This window comes from Cajanus cajan, chromosome 7 (assembly GCF_000230855.2).
Source record: "Cajanus cajan strain Asha chromosome 7, NIPB_CcT2T_4, whole genome shotgun sequence".
Classification (NCBI taxonomy): domain Eukaryota; kingdom Viridiplantae; phylum Streptophyta; class Magnoliopsida; order Fabales; family Fabaceae; genus Cajanus; species Cajanus cajan.
In genome coordinates, this window is record NC_138523.1 from 3,087,359 (window position 1) to 3,105,071 (window position 17,713).

At 31.5% G+C, this 17,713-nt stretch overlaps 1 protein-coding gene across 1 annotated transcript; it reads right to left on the reverse strand.

Annotated features, from left to right (window-relative positions):
* BLI (protein BLISTER) lies at positions 1–16,228 on the reverse strand. The gene is made up of 13 exons (XM_020366969.3): positions 15,761–16,228; positions 12,641–13,364; positions 11,976–12,502; positions 10,493–10,612; positions 9,699–9,764; positions 8,079–8,189; positions 6,229–6,305; positions 5,114–5,181; positions 3,862–3,966; positions 3,024–3,199; positions 2,784–2,852; positions 1,098–1,253; positions 1–664 (listed from the first exon to the last, which is right to left on the reverse strand). The coding sequence occupies exons 1-13, from the start codon at positions 15,836–15,838 to the stop codon at positions 584–586; spliced, it is 2,358 nt and encodes a 785-aa protein (XP_020222558.1). The 5' UTR covers positions 15,839–16,228; the 3' UTR covers positions 1–583.
* Between the last annotated feature and the right edge of the window lie 1,485 nt (positions 16,229–17,713).

The following is a 17,713-nucleotide window of genomic DNA, read 5'->3' on the forward strand; positions in this document are numbered from 1 at the left end:
TAGTATGAACTTCCCAAATTGGGTATGGTCATAAATAGGTGCTGGAAAGTTATCTCATGAAATCATATCAATATATCATCTTTTGCACTTCTATCTAGAATATACATTCAACAAATGTTATAAAATCTCATGCTTTTTTGTAACAATTGATCTCGTCTCCCCCACTAGGCTTCTAGGTACAGTCTTCCCATAGCCAAATACTACTATACCCACAAAATTTGGAATTCAATCAAAGTGATAAAACCGCAGAACATATTTTATTGTCATCTTCCAAAATAATTGCAGCCGAAATTCACCAATCAATAAGCAGCAGCAGCAGCCCAGAAGAGAGTCATTTCTTTTCAAGAATTTGTTGTATAATTCACTCAAAATTTACAGATCGCGACCTCCACTGTGTTAAGAGGAGGTTTCAAGAACAAAAAGCAACTCAGTAGACTTTGATATGTTACTCGAGGGTCTGGGGTTGAAATGTGCTGATTCTTTCTTTACCTTGGTGGCATACTGGGGGAAACAGCTTCATGACCCATCATAGCAGCTGTGTAAGACTTTGGTGACAACAAATACAAGTCCACTGTAAATCCAATCAAAGAAGTTTGCTGGTTCTCCGTCTTGAAGGTCCACCAGGAAAGAGCTTCATAATCCATCCCAACACCCTTTCCACAACCTAGTACCACAGAAAGAAATATCAATTCCCATTTTTTAATATCAAGTTTTCTAGTCCTTATAATCTCAATAACCATTACTAGAAGTGCATGTTTGGTTTCCAGTTCAAAAACTCCAAACCCACGTTGAATGCAAAAGACAAATTTTTGCTTCTGAGTTTGGTGCATTGGAATGCATAAATTTTCATTTGCATGCAAACGGATTCCCAAACACACTAAATAGTTTTTCAATTTTCAGCATAGACCAACTACTTCCACCTATGTTTATCAAGATACTTGCACTCCTCACAGGTGGTGAAGCTTTGAATTAAAAAATAAAAGCCCGGAATTCATAAAGTCTTCAGAAAAACGTGAGGATAAATGATGCACGCTAGACATGCAGACAATAACAAGTTTTCATAATTACCAAACTATAGTAAACTGAACATAGGTTACCTCATCACCCTCATCTGCATATTGGGTGTTCTCATACGATGCACGAGAATCTGGTTGTTTAGCAGAAATATTTTCATTGATCATGCTTTGAGCAGTCAAAAGCTCTAATCTTTGTGTCTGGACCTCTAGTTTTCGGGACAACTCCTTATTTATTTCCTTCAATCAGGAAAAGAAATTCTACATGGTTAGACTAAGATACAACCATAATGCCAAAATAGACCAGAATGTGACAAACTTATGCGAGAAAATTTTCTAAATTTTAACTACGAATTTTGAGAAGCTGCATGTCTACCCACGTATTTAGTGGCAATACATTTTTGCCAACAATTTACAGGATTTTAGATACAAAAGATTGATGTGATTGATATGGGGTGTAAAATCCAAAACACAAGAATGTAATTCATACAAATAATTATATCCAGTTTAGACTGATAACATTAAGGCTACTAACCTTATTTGGAAAATGTAACCAAAAAGCAAAAGAAGAAATGAATTAAGAAACAACCAACTAAGAAAGCCTTTAACTATTTATTCCGTTGAGAAAAAAAGAATTTAGTTTGGTTTTCGCATTTTTTATTTTTTTAAAATGGTTCCTATAACCACTTTGTGTCATGCATTGGGCTATAGTTATACCACGTCCACAACTATTTCATCTAACATGGTTAGATGCATGCCATATAGTTAAGTAATGATAACTGACAAGGATTATTTTAAAAGAAAATTAAAATTTGCAAGAACACACAAAATAATTGAAAGGCCAAAATTAAATGAAGCGATATACTAAGACAAAATATATTTTAACCCTAAAAAATGTTGGGAAAAATAGCATGAAGTATTTAAGTAGTCGCACAGCACCCGTTTATCATTAGCCAGATAATGATATCCATTTAGTCAATTAAGGGTCTCTCTCTTTGTCTACATATAAATATACATATACATATACATATATATATATATAAATATATATATATATAAAAGAAAGGATTCACTTCCTCCAATAGTAAATTTTGGTAAACTTACTTCACTCGATAATTTATTCTCTATCAAATTTCAACAACCTAACCATTAAATTAAAAATTCTTAATGTATAAATCAAATCTACAAATTTATAAAAAAATTTAAAAATCATATGATACTTCGTTATATAAATTTAAATCAACATATAAAATGTTTTAATGATTTTACCCATCAATTTGAATTAATGAAACGGTGTATCAAAAAGTTTTCAAATTTATTAAAAATTTGTATACTTGATTTAAGCATTAAAAAATTTAATTTAGTAGTTGAATCGGTGAAATTTGATGTTGAACATGAATTATTGGATAGAATAAGTCTTTTATATATATATATATATATATATATATATATATATATATGAATGTTCTAGATTTGGTAATAACATCCATTATGAATCCTATAATAATTAAAACATGTAGGTCTTGTTGATTTAACATAGGGCCAAACAAACTCTAATATTTTAGACAATATTGTTTCTTTCTAATAATTCTCAAAAAGGCAAAAAATTTCACACCATGGCAAAAACAGATGTAAGATCATTGAAATTTATTTTATCAAAGTGCTGTCTCTACGGTGGTATAAACAATAGCAAGTTATGCCAAAAACTATAGAGTAGAATAAGAAAACAAATGCTCCTTGATTCATATAATTGCATTCTAATTGAATTACCTTCATCCTGGAAGACTCGGATGATTCATAAGCCAAGGCTTTAATCAATTCTTCTTTCTCCAATGCCAGCTACACATAGAAAAGAGGTAGACAGGTGAATATGTGGGCTTGTTTGACAACAATTTCACACTACACTAATAAAACATGGAAGCCGGATGCGTGACAAGAGAAATATTCCAAATAGTAATGAACAACGAGAGGTTGGGTATATATTATACACTGAAACAGATCAAATCCTACCTCGGAAATAAGTGCATTAATGTTCGCAACCATTCTCATCTGGTCGTGAGGAATATTCACAGGAGAAACTCCAAAGGATGAGCGACTAGTTTCAGGAACTAAGGACAAACTAGAGGCCTCAGCGGCATTATCATTGATTTCAGGGTTGGAAGTGTTAGAAGCAGGATCTTCATTTGCTGCATTACATATAGGTATATAAACATAACTAGATATTACACCAGTGAAATACTAAAAGTAACACTGAGTATTTTAATCAAGTATCATTCACCAGTCATGATTCATGAGAATCATGAGTTAAATCAAAATCCTTGAATGAAGAGAACAAATGATCCAAAAATAAATTTTATTTGTCATGTGACACAAACCAAATGAGGGAAAATACCAACAAGTGTTATTGTTTTTATTGGCTGTAAAGATTTCAGAAAGAGTACAAGTTTATACATGCTGGAAAGATATATACCAGATGTTGGTTATGCACACAAGTACAGGACATTCTTGCAATTAAATGAACCTAAGCTAGGTATAAAACATCGTATGTATTTTACATAAAATGAAATGAACCTAAGCTAGGACTCGGTATGTTACATATATTCATATGCTATGTCTGCATAACAACTTCATAGACCAGTCATTTTCTTCTTTCTTTATTTTTTCTTTCTATTTTAAGCATATTTTGTCAGTGGATACTCAACAGAAGCATTTCATTTTCTTATTCCCACTTAGAATAATATGCAAACTTGCTCAATTGATGCCAAATACACAGCATATATAAATTAAAAAACCATAAAAAATATCAAGAACAGAAAAAGTAGTAACGCTAAATTGAGGCTTAACAAACCTAAATCCTCTGTAGAAGTAGAAATATCCCTTTTACTTGTTTGACTCTCAATAGACTTTCCAGTTCCTGAAGCCTTTCGCAGCTTAGATAGCAACATCTTCTTTTCTGTATCAGTGCAATGATAAAGAAAGAACATGGAGTTGAGTTCATTATATTTTACTCTAACAAACAAAATTTGCTTGCAATTTTCATATTTAGTGGTCACAATGAATGGTTAACTAGGATTTTTTTAGCATATCTCTATTATTTTCACTTCATAAGGAAAAGAAAAAATTATTCAAAAGAGAACAAAATGAATTAATTACATGATATAAAGTGAACCTGATGGTAGTAATGTGTCCCTGAACATGTAACATTTGTCACTAAGTACACTAAAGACCACAATTGTAGAACACCACTTTTGTAAGATTACCATCAACAATGCAATAATATTAATAGAGTTAATCACCTATACACTGCCAATGTAAAGTTTTTTTACACTGGCAACCAATTATATCTTTTAGAGTTAATTACTTATACACTGTCAGTGTAAAGTTTTTTTACACTGGCAACTAATTATATCTTTTAATTGTGTCATGCACCGTTAAAAGTAAATGTGTTTACAGTGACATGGCACAATTAAAAGATATAATTGGTTGTCAGTGTAAAAAAACTTTACACTGGCAGTATATAGGTGATTAACTCTATCTTTTAATTGTCATGTCACTGCTAAAAGTAAATGTGTTTATAGTGACATGACACAATTAAAAGATATAATTGATTATCAATGTAAAAAAACTTTACACTGGCAGTATATAGGTGATTAACTCATATTAATATCAAGGACTAGAGACAAAGAAAGTACTCGAACAATTAGAGCTTGAAAAATAGATATATATATATATATATATATATATATATATTATATAAAGAGAGAAGCATCATATATGATTATTCCTGTAAGCACTTTCACAAACTAAAGCATTTTAAATTAGGAATTAATTTGGTATGTCAACAAACAGGATAGGAGAAAAACTGAAAACAATACAAAAACATTGTTCTATGTTTTATTCACCAACCTTATAAGCTTCAAAAAAGTATAGACACCAACCTTATAAGCTTCAAAAAAAGTATAGACACCAACCTTACCACCACCAATACAACATCGGCTAATTGGCAGGCCAATAAGAAATAAAAATTACAACTTTGAATGAAACACTAAAGACTGTTTTAATCAAAATGTATAAAGAAAATACAGTTAAAGTCTGATTACCCTCTTGAAGAGCATCGATGGTTGACTGCAAATCCTGGCGGTCTTTGTCTAGGCTAGATATTTTCTTTCTGCAATATTTATTAAGAACAGTTATTTTGATCAGCCCCAGAATGAAATAAAGGAAATATTTTAAAATGCCCAAGAATCAACAAAGGAAGGAAATGAAGAGTCAACCTTATGTCAAATTTCATCAGAACGAGGAAAAATTGTATTTAAATTGGAAAATAAAATGCGGCATTTTTAACCAAATTGTATGATATCAATCCCAAAGTAGTTGTGAAAGTTCAGAAAAGGTAATTTGTAGAATAAATCTGACATGTCTGGCTGCCAACCCAACATTGGATCAGAGTCATTCTGCCAAAGACAAGTACTGAAATGTGATATGTAAAGTGTTACTGTACCAATCACCGTATAGGAGAACATTCCCAAACATATACTCATTGTTTAAAAAATAGTTTAATAAAATTCTCTCAATACAACAAGAAATTTTAATATTTTATTAGGAAAAGAAAGCAGTTAAGAACTTCAAGGAAAAGAAATCTTCATACAAGAAACAAATGCATGGAAGGAAAAACAAAAGTATGAGCAATTGTTTTCAAAATTAGTTCTTCCAAAATAAAATCCACTCATGTAACTCTACACCAATTACCCAAACACGTATGAAAAGTAGTGTATGGAGAGGTTTCTTAAAGGCTTAGGCAGACAATAAAGGATAAGGGGTGGCTTCACTTGTTTTTTCTTTTCATTTTTTGGCTCAAACATCATAACACAATTCAACTCTGCACCAATGACCTTTTTCAAATTTATTTCATTCTTTTCCCAAATTCTATGCTTTAAACTCTGTGCAATGATTTCAAATGTTCTGAGATAAAACAAATTACCATCAAATTTAGATATTAACAACCACAATAGTATTCAAGTAGAAAAATTGCAATATAACAAGAATATTTAATTAAAAGTCGACCTGCAAGATTAGATACAAGGCCAGACTATAACACAAATATCCTTCAACTAAATGCCATCTTTTCAGGCAGAATCCATGGTTGAATATTCAACAAATCACAGTATTGTCATCTATAGTTCATTTGCTCCATACTTACAACATTAAAAATTACCTGTATGAAGAAATTTCTGCTTGTGCATTTTCCAGCTGCTTCTCAAGCTTTAGCTCACTGGATCTTAGTCTGAGTGCCTGAAATGTTTGTGGAACATAACAAATTAAAGCAATAATCTAATATATTTCCAAACCTATCTGCAAAAATCTCCCTAAAAGAGTTCAGATTATACAGACAATTGTGTGTTTAGGTGGATAGACATCACATAAATACTCTGTACTACAGGTTAAATTGTTGATGCAGAAATATTTTTTTTAAACAAGTTAACCTTTTAGGACTAGAAGGATGGACACTGCACTGGTCCACTTTACATTGTATTGAAATTTAATTCAATTATAAATTATTAAAAATGGGGTTACTACCCATTATAGAGGCATTATTAATTAATCAAACACCAATTCTCCTAAAGATTTCACCATTCTGGTGGAGGCTCATGAATGGTAGGTTTTATATCTATATTTCTAACATTCATATTTTGGTAATTGGTAAATTGTTACACACAAATTTACTCCACAGTACAAATTTTATTTCTCTGATATGTGCTACAAATATTCCAAGCTATGATATTTTTACCTTTTTAAGTCTGAATCAAATCGTATATATCAAACACGAATCACTATCTTGCACGAAAGTATTTCTAGGAATTTTTCTTCAATGAGAGTTTTTAGGAATTTTTTTAACTTCTTATCTAATTCAATTTTTATTTATCATAATTATTTCTGAATTAAATTTTAATATTTTTTAAAATAGACTATCAATAAATAAAATAATATTGTGCTATAATTTAAATTATTTATCATAAATTTAAAATATAATTTATATGTTTAAAATATTTATTTATACAAACTTTAAATATAATTTATATAATCGAACATAATATTTATTTGTATATATAATTTATTATAAATTTTAGTTATATATAATAAATATTTAGTTTGTGCATTGCACTGGCTAAAATACTAGTATACTATAGGTTCATAGAACATGCATTCATAACACACAACACAAGACCCAACCTCTAATGTAAAAACATATTCAAAGAAAAATACATACAAAAGCAATACACACATGTAGAAAAGATGAAAATAGCAAAACACAAAAATAATATTTAAGTTTAAACACGATGCCCACTTATAAATTTATAAATACGGTACAGATGCACTGGCAAGGGCCCAAGCAGTCAAACACCCAATGGATAGAGCAGAATCCCCCAGCATGCAGAACAAAAAAGGTGTACCTAATCACTTCCACAACAAACATTTTCACTATAGTAATGAGTTGTGGTGTCAGTGTGATGCAAGTGATTTGAAGGTCAGTTTCAGGTCGGTTTGGCTCTTTTGGGGATGGTGCAACTTCCCATGATATTTTCAACTGGTTCCTAGGATAGTTGGCTTCTCTCATTCCAGCCAACAAGAACAAAGGTTTTAATCAGGAGAATCATTCCAGCCATATAAATGTATGATTCTGTGTGTCGACACACAATTTTGACAATGTATTATATATTATATCCGAAGATTTAAGCATAATGATGAAACAGTCAAAATAGTTAACTTATCTGTTTCATTACGTTTCACAACAATTCCTTCAGCAAATCATTAGAAAAAATTAATAAAATCTTATTTCTTAATTTGTCATTTTGATCTGTTTTGAATAATTGAATAGCATTTTAGTTGTCAATTAATTTCAGATGATTGTAGAGAAGTTAATTAAATGCCAGAAAATGCCTCAACATGAAGACAAAAATTCAAAATTAGTTTCAGTTATCGATTTGATTTCAGATAAACGATGGAGAAAATTATATTTTATTCTCAAAAGTACAAATGGCAAAACATACCAAGAAAATTCAGTACCTTCTCCTCTAAACCAATAACTTCAGATGCCAATAACTTGGCACGCTCATCAGCTGCATGACATTCTAGTTGTGCATTTGTATATTCACTCTTGATAGACTCAAGCTCAACCTGTTGACATGAAACCATTCCATTTTCAACAAAAGAGAATCAAGTCAATCAAAACAATCAATGTGATAGAATTTAACTTCAACTACACAGCTTAGTGCACTAAAAACTCTAGCTCCAAAACATGACCATGACAATCCTATATGTTGGGGAAAAACACCACACTGAGAAGAAATCATTAATGGCCATTTTGGTAGGATAGCAAAATGCAAAACGGAACCCAATATCAATTATTCCAGATAATGAAACTACACAAAAGATTAGAGTCACAGGCAAGTTAATTTAACATGATCACAATACTTTTCCGCTAGAAAAAATTACTGTGGAAAGCAACTCTCATTGACTAATGGAAAAACTGTATGAGAGGTACTTGATGATCGTAAACAACTTTAGCTGTCTTAGCAACTTTCTTAGAAAGTATGGTGAGCCAAATAATCCTCAGTAGTGCACCATTTCAAGATACCGAGATATCAATTGAAAAATGGAAGGGCTTTAAAAAACTGAAAACAGTTATTGTGTATACCAAAATATATTATAAACATTCCAGACAAAATGATACAAAGAGCTTAAGAGCCATCCAATTAATCAAAACTTAGGAAGCACCAACACTGCCTAGCAACAGAGGTGTCGGAGGTGTCTGACATCTACACACCGCCAACATGCAGTTGACATGTGTCAAACACATTTTTGTGGGTGTCTAATTTTTTTTTTTTTGGGGCTTCAACACAGCTCGGACACACCTTAAATGGTTGGACAGTGGACACCGTAATAGACACAGTTACTTCTTTATAACCAATCTTTTTAAAATTATAAATACAATCATAATAAATAAATCTCCTATTTTCCTTTTTAAAGTTTTTTTTTTTGGGACTCTTTATTAAAGATCTTAGCAAGTTGTTTGTTAAATTTTTTATGTAAAGCGACAAAGTTCTAGCATTGTGAAATTTTCTTTTTAATGATAGTGATGGCTCTTAATTACCTAATGTTGATCAATTTAGTAAATTTTATGATATATATATATATATATATGTCGTGTCCTATATTTTAGACTAGCCGTGTTGATGTGTCTGCGTCAGTGTCGGAGCCAGTGCTTCATAGATCAAAACCATAAACTTTCCATTTACTAAAGACATGGGACAGGAATCAGAATGAGCTCAATTCAACAAACTCTGAAGCCATTGCTTAATTCGCTGCTTGATTATCTCTGGATCATGTTTTATATGAGGCTAAGTATATTATTTGAGTTGAGCTTAAATCACTTAATATTCAGCTTGAAAGATTGAGCCAGCTTGATTCTTTTTTTTTAATTTTTAATAACTTAACAAAATTGTAATAATAATTATATATATATATATATATATATATTCAATATATGATTTAGTAATATAGATGGAAGCAAGTGTGCAAATGAATTTGCCAAGCTAGACTATGTATGAATATATAATGAAATACCAGCAGTACAGCCAAAATAATTATGCAGTTAGATAGGGATTAGGTAGAGTTTATACAAACCAGATGAGCTTTGACATCTTCGTGTAACTTCTCCATGTCTGATTTTAATTGGTTGACAACACTTCTCTAGAAAAATATGAAAACAAAAATTGTGATTGCTTCATATCCTTACAGATATCTATTTTCCCACTAAAGTAAACATGAAGCACCAATTTAAATTCAAAACAAGGTTTTAAGCAATGCTGAAATAACAAAGATCAAAGTATTAACACAATTAGTAACAAACTAACCCACAACTAAGGGAAAAAACTACACCAGCCTTGGAAGACATTTACACTATTCCTGTAACCTACAACTAATTAATTTCCTTTTATACACACACAATCACACAGACGAATATGTTCAAATGTTTGATCACATATCAAAGGAGTACAATACAAGTAACCCGAAAGCCGTATAAATAAGCTAATTTTAACTTTTGGAGAAGCTTATTTCACCTTTAATTCTCTTGTAAGTGTTAATAGATAATTTATTTAAACAAGGCCCCAAAAGTCATAACAAATAACGACAGCTCCTATAACGGAAACCTGTTGCTCTTCATAATAAATTATTAAATAATTCAACATGAAATATCACAATATGTTCAATGGATAAACACATTACGTTACATAACACCGAAGCATGTTTTATAATTAAAATTATAATTTTTATTTATAAAAAATAAAAAAAAAGTTGTCACTACCAATGATATAGGTTTTAAAAGGAAAACAGATAACAATGTGATAAAATTAAAGATACAATAGTGCCAAAGTTGAATAACCTTCAAAATGATATACTGTAATCCAGAAACAAACCTGTTGATTATAATTATCAGTCAGGGTTGAATTTTCAGTAGCTAGTGACTCTGCTAACACTCGAGAAGCTTCAAGAGCGCGTTGCAAAGAAAACTTCTCTTTTGTTAGATCTTCAATATGCTGCAGAACAAAAAAGAGGACAAAATATAAACTAATATAACATTTATTGAGAATTTGAGGCATACAAAAGACCTACCGAGCAAACACATAGGCAAAGCACAATGCATGACTACAAAAATTTCACCAGAGAAGAAAAGATAGACTGAAAAGGTACAAAAATTAAAGAAACAAACATATTCAGTTTCTATACTTGTGCATGACTGAGAGAACACCAATTGATAAAGTAATAAAATATACTCCCTCTATCCCATTCTAAGTGTTGCATTAGAAGAAAAAATAAGTCCTAAAATACATGTCATATTAACTTTTCAATGTAGTATTAATTACTTCTTCTCTATATATACCCCTAATAATATTATGTAGAAAAAGATTTTTGTGTTGCATTGTTTCTAGCAAAGAAGATTGATCATAAGGCTAATTTTGTAAAATTATAATTCTCTTTCATCTATTTATTAGCTTTTAATGATTTGTGTAAAATAACCCTAAGATGATACTTATTATGGGATGGAATGAGTAATATTTACACACAATACAGCAATAAACCAAAGTCTCCTATCACACACAAGATGGCAATACTTGCTGTCCCAGAGAAAAGTCTCCTACAGAGTATTCTCTGTCCACAAAATGCAAATAACTTCACACTGCCCAATTACACAACCTACTATCAGATGCATACTCCTAATACATAATTACCAACAGTTATTAACTAACACACTTAACTGCCATCCTGCAGTTTCTGACACAAAATTGTTTCCTAAAGCAGTTATTTTCTACACAACTGCCATCCTGCAGTTTCTAATACAAAACTGTTTTTTAATAGATTAGCAATTACAGAACAACTTATTTCTTATCACATATACTCCTACTAATTAACTACATCCAATCTATTAATGAAACTAACTTGGATCTTAGTTCCCAATCAATGACATATACTAATTACTAACATTCTACTGCTAGAACAGATGAACCAATATGATGAACAATTTATACCTACATTCCTTTGTTTTAAACTAGACATGCATAAACATTACAATCATGAATCATGTAAGGCTGCATCTTAGTTCTAACAAATTGACATTGCTTTCACAACTTAAGCAGAAAACCATCAAAAAGAATTCTCCAATTCCAATTAAAATACATTTTACCTCATATTTGGCATATCAGAGATATCCCTCGTAACCACATGTTCTTACAGCTACAAACATTACTGTAGCTAATAAATCAAGCACAAAACTCAACCATCAAAACCAATTCATTTTTTTTTAAGAATAATTCATCAAAAACATATGCAAAGTAAAGCACTATAACATCACACAATAGGTATCAAGAAAGTAACGTCATGACCATAACTAGCAGAAATCACCTGTTCTAAAGCAGCAAAGTCTTCATTTTGTGAAGGTGAGTAATAATCATGCTTCTTCTCCATGCCATTTTCCTTGGCACTTATCATCAGTGCACCTTGATTGTCATTATCAACAACTGAAGGGGTTGTCAAGTGTTCAAGTGGACTATGAACAGTTGCAGTTGTAAATTTGGGGAAAAGTGGCACAGTTTTAGTCTCTTCAGATGGCTTGCGGAAAAAAGCAGATTCTGATATATCATTGTTGCTTGATTCAAAATGATTGGACATAGAGGAATCTTGCTCAGATTGATGAAATGGAGACCCCGAAGAAGGTCTGGTGACATTAAGAGAATCAAGAAAAGATGGACGGGACCTCCTAGAACTAGATTCCGTTGACATTGAATGTATTGGTGTATGATTAGAAGAATTTCTTGCTTCATAACCTGTGGAATCATATTTTGGCATAGTTGCACCATGACGACTAGGTGGATTATTATCGGAGCTAGTAACTGTTTCTCTAAACTTGGAACTGAAAGAATCATTGATACCTACAATACAACATATATTATGCACAACTTTATCAGCAAAGAGCACTGTGGAATTGTTAGGTTGTATTGAAATGTTAATACAATAAACAAATTACAAAATTTTGAAACAATAGAAGCAAAGGAAAAAAAAATTGTTACCTCCAGAAAGCAAACTATGTGAGTAGCCACTATCTAAAGAGCTAGAATTTGTTGGCTTCATTTGCTGTAGAGCATCCACAGAGTTCTGAGGTGTGATTTTTGAAGAAAAATACGAAGAGAAATTATCAGTAACCGCATAATCCTTCACAGAATTGTTACTCTTGTTTGACTGGTTGTCATTCATCCAATGAAGACTAGATTGACTAGCATTACTATCAAACTCTTGACTTTCTTGCGAGCGTAGAGGAATTCTTTGGTGGTTTGGTGTCCCATATGGAATTCCATCAACACCAACGGCATGAATTCCATATATATCATTCAGCTTATTTGTCTCATTGTTTTGACTAAAATCTGCTGATGCAGTAACAGAAGAAGCACTATATCTCTTACCTTCATCAATATTGGAATGTGCCTCCACCAGATTTGGAGATGATTTATTAAGATCATTCCTTGCAAGAAAAGCTCTACCAGCCAAAGACCCTTGATTACTACTTTGGCTAAACAGATTCAGGGTCTTGTCATCACTTGTCCCCAAAGTTGAATTGCCAATAACAGCCCCTCCAACACCATCAGATGTGGTAACTCCATCCAACTCATTCACACGTACATTTTCAACTTCAAAAGATTGTTTTTTATTCAAACTAGCATCAGAATTGTGAACTTGGCTAGACGATGCAGTCTTCTTGGCCCGCTCTGCAGCTTTCTTTTTACGAAACTCCTCCAGCTGCAAGACCCAAAAAATATACTTGAGATTGACAGAAAAAAGAAAATAAAAGATTTCAGTTTAAAAGTAGTACAAACTACAAAGTAACAAAGCACAAAATAATTTAGATAAAATGCAATATTAATAAGTAGTCAAACTGCATAGAAAATATAAGGAATCCATTAGAGATAAGAAGAGTGTTAGCAACACACTCTTATTGACAAAAAGTTCATTAAAACCTACAAAATCATGAGAGATTCATTAAATAGGATGCAAAACCGATCAAATTTAGTGATTTCCAATAAATTACAACCAATAAGAGGGAATGTGTTAAAAAGAGTGTCAGAGAGTATATTCCTATCACTTCTCTTAGATATAAAAACCACTCATGTGTGCCTTTACATTGAGCTTCGGCTTTTGGTATAGTTCTTGACATGGAATCAAAGCATCTATGACCATGTGGTCTGCAGTTTGATCCTTGTTTCTCCGACCAGATTCATCTAATTAAAAGATAAATTTCAACAGAGTTAGGGTAGATCTATCAATTGCCCACACTTCAAGCCCAGAGGGTTATTGCTCAAGGGGATGTGTCAAATATAAAAAATAAAAAAGCACATTCATGTGTCTTTTGACCCAAGAAGTTAAACTTTAGAAGTTGAATCTAGACAGAAAGGCTGGATCATGCTGAACTATAAATGTGACAATGACACCAATATAGAGCCTCCAACTAAAAATTAGAATAAAAAAATGCAATTTTTATTCAAAGAGAGTCCTTTGTTTCTAAGTGTGATTAACTGAGAATTTCATGAGATTAAGAGGAAGTAATGAACATTTTTATATTGAAGAGATTTAAAATACCAAGAAACTTGGGTCTAATTAATGACTTATGAGACCTCCTTCCCTTTCAATAACATTTTGGGAGAACACATATTCTAGACATAGTGAACGCCTGAATCACTCCAGTAATAACTATAGAAAGGGACTGCAATTGATAAACTAAATCAGGGTGAGTTTAATAATATATACATGTTACATTTACAAAACATATATAGACCAACTTTTGAAAGAAAAAATAACAACTTCAGGCATTTAGCACCCAATTAAAAGTAAAATATTCTTTGAACAGATGAAATAGTTATCAAACCCAAAACTGCTATGGCAGGATAGCGAAAAGCAGTCGTGATAGCTGAAATAGCAGCCACGATCCATGCCACTCCAGGCATGACATCAAACTGCAAAGCAACAGGGTTCTATGGAGTGGCCCATGGCTACGGCACTCCACAAAGCCACAACACCATCATAGTGTGCAATTGACTACTATGAAAAGCCATTTTTCAAGGGAACAACAATCAATATACAACATTATTATTCCATGAATGGCTTCGCTGATTGAATGATACACGAATTACTTTATTATTTTCCATGGTCTATTTTTTAAAATTTATCACTTACCAAATGGGCATAGCAAATTTATCTGCTTGAATTATTTAGTTATTAATGAATCTTATTTTAAAGAACAAGTTTTCATTATGGGTTTAGTATGTAGGAAATAGTATTTTTCCATGGCACAGAATTCAATTTTTGATTCTAGTAGGATGGCTATTAAAAATCTTCAAACAGATGAAAAGTTGAACATACAAAAAAGATAACAGAATCCCTATAAGGGGGGAAAAATACTCTCTAAACTCATCAAACAAACACAACAAAATCCCTAAAAGTTCACTTCTCCTAAATTTCTCCCCTTATTATCCCTAAAACTGAAGGTAGCAACCAAGATTTTAAAACTGGCCTGCAACCACAATTTTGGCCAGAATGTTAAGGTTTTTGGGTGTCCAAAACAGCAATTGTATCCACAGTTTCCCGCAATATCAAGGAATGCAACGAAACTGCGACTGCAAAAACTTTGGTAGCAGCCTAAAAAGAAATTCATAAGTTGCGTAACCCAAAAAAAATGGATCCTCATGCGAGTAGCAACTAGATGGCCTAGCTCCCATGACCACCCTTAGTAGCAGATAACCCTCTTGCATGACCACCATCATTACTGTCACAAAAGACTGGAATGCAACGCACAATTCAAGATCTCAAGACTCAAATTCCTCTTGCATTCAGCTCTCCTCCAATCATTTTGACTATTTCCTTCCATTTACCATCCCAAACACAATCAGCTAAACAATCCCGGAGCTACAAAATGTTCATGATATGAGCAAAAATAAATAAACAAATAAACTCTACACAAGTCCAACAACAAAAATAAACTATATTCCAAACCAAATAACCCGCATTACTCCCAGGTGCACAAATGCACAATATAATAACAACAGAAACATCGCATTAAGCAAATCAATAACACATTTCCCAATCTTCAACAAGTCGATAATCAGAACATAAAAAAACAACAAATCAAATCAAATCCATACCCGGCGCTTGCCAGCTTCAAGATGCTCTTGCTTCCGCGACGAAGCGCCGGAATTTGGCAGCACCTGAGCCGACGCCATTAGAGAACGACGAACGATCTAGAACAAAAGGATATCAACAAATTCAAAACCTCAACGTGCAAATCGCCATCACCGTCGCAATGAACCCGAATCAGACGACCCCAAACCCTAATATCACATGAAATTTCCCAGATCGCAGAAATTGGGAACGGAAACAGTGCAACAAAAAATCGAATTGATAGGAATGGGGAAATATTTTGAAAGTTTGAGAATTGAAATGTTGAGAGGAAGAAAGGAATCGAAATTCTGTGCTGTGTGTTGGGATTCAGACAGAGGGTGCCCGATCTGATCGGAGGGAGAGAGAGATTTGGTTCTCTCTCTTCGTTTTGGTTTTGGGGTTTTCTTATTATTTGGCTTTTTTATTTTTTGTTTTTATTTTGGCTCTCTTTTGCAACGTTTTTGATTTAAGATGGATTCAGGTGATGGAGGTTTTCTTTTTTTTTGTACTAATTTCGGTGTGTAGTGAAAATGTTGAAACATTTCGAATGCGTCTTAACTATTTTTAACGGGTGCTGTCGTGAAAAAGAAAAAAACTATTTTTAATGGTTTTTTATCTGTTATTACATACAAATATAATTTTGATTTGAATTTTTAACTTTTTATTGTTATAAAAAAAACATTTTTCTTTATAAATGAATAAAAGAAAATATGTTACTACATAGCATCTAACTCTTTTTCCTGTGTAAAAAAAAATTGCTTTCAAAAGCAAAAACACTTTTTTACTTCTTTTTTTTCTCTTGATTTCTCTGTGACATCGTTTTTTTTATTGTCCACTTTTTTATTTATGTCTTATTTTTATTCAATTTTTTTTATTTGTGCACTAGTTTAATAATGTGTCCGATTGGTTTATAATTTAATATTTTTATATGTTATAGTTTTTAATATTTTTTATCATTTTAAATTCATAAGATATGTAAAACATATGTTGAAAGTATTATATAAATATTTACATAAAATACACAAATATATATACATATAATATACACACAAACAATTATATATATAAACTTATTATACGTTAATTTAAATTATTTAATAATGTATTGAATAATTTTAAAATTTTGTAAAAGTTTGTCCACTATATGTCCTACTATTAAATAGTTAATATGAACGTGTATTTCTATTGCCAATATCAAATAATTTCTAATAAAATTTTGGATTTAACGTAATTCACAATAATCTTAGAGAAAATAACTATAATTATAGTACCTTCCAAATCATATTAAAAATCACGTTTTAAATCACGACAAATGATGTACAAATGATTGTTGGGATGGAAAAAGAGACTAAAAAAAAAAACAAGTAGTACATGTAACCATCATACCATGTAATTCTCAAAATCATTTTGTCAAATTTGTGATACCTAAAAAAATTTGTCTCAAGATTCATCATTCAAACGTCATCTAATTTCTTCGAGGGCCACTTAATTCTAAATCATGGGGTTTTGTACTCTCTATTTTTTTTTTCATGTGCTTGGATTTAATTTACAGGTTTATTGCGGGAAAAAAAAAGGTATTCACTTAAAGTTGGATATTAGGGTGGTTCACCTTTGTAAGGTGGTTTATGGTATTAGGCATGATAACAGGCGGGGCGGAGGCGAGTTTTACATTCTTTACTTCTGTCCCTGCAGATTTAAATTGTCTCTGCTCCTGTTTTTAATATTTGCTGGAAGTAAAATATGAGTATCTATTCCTATCTCTGGCAGGATTTGAATTTTTTCGCCCTGCTCTTACCTTTTTTTTTCTTTTTTCTTTTAAATAAATATGAACAAATTTTAAAAAAATAAAAGAAAAGTAAAATAATATAAATATTTACATATAAATATTTTTAATTTTAATTTATATATGTATATAAATAATTTTTTAATTATATTAT

Bases quoted from the DNA above. Each gene is read 5' to 3' on its own strand.
- BLI (XM_020366969.3), bottom strand. From the start codon at position 15,838: ATGGCGTCGGCTCAGGTGCTGCCAAATTCCGGCGCTTCGTCGCGGAAG. The intron at 13,365-15,760 runs GTATGGATTTGA...TGGGTCTTGCAG, and splicing joins TTGAAGCTGGCAAGCGCCGG to CTGGAGGAGTTTCGTAAAAA. The intron at 10,613-11,975 runs GTGATTTCTGCT...TTTGTTCTGCAG, and splicing joins ACTTTGCTGCTTTAGAACAG to CATATTGAAGATCTAACAAA.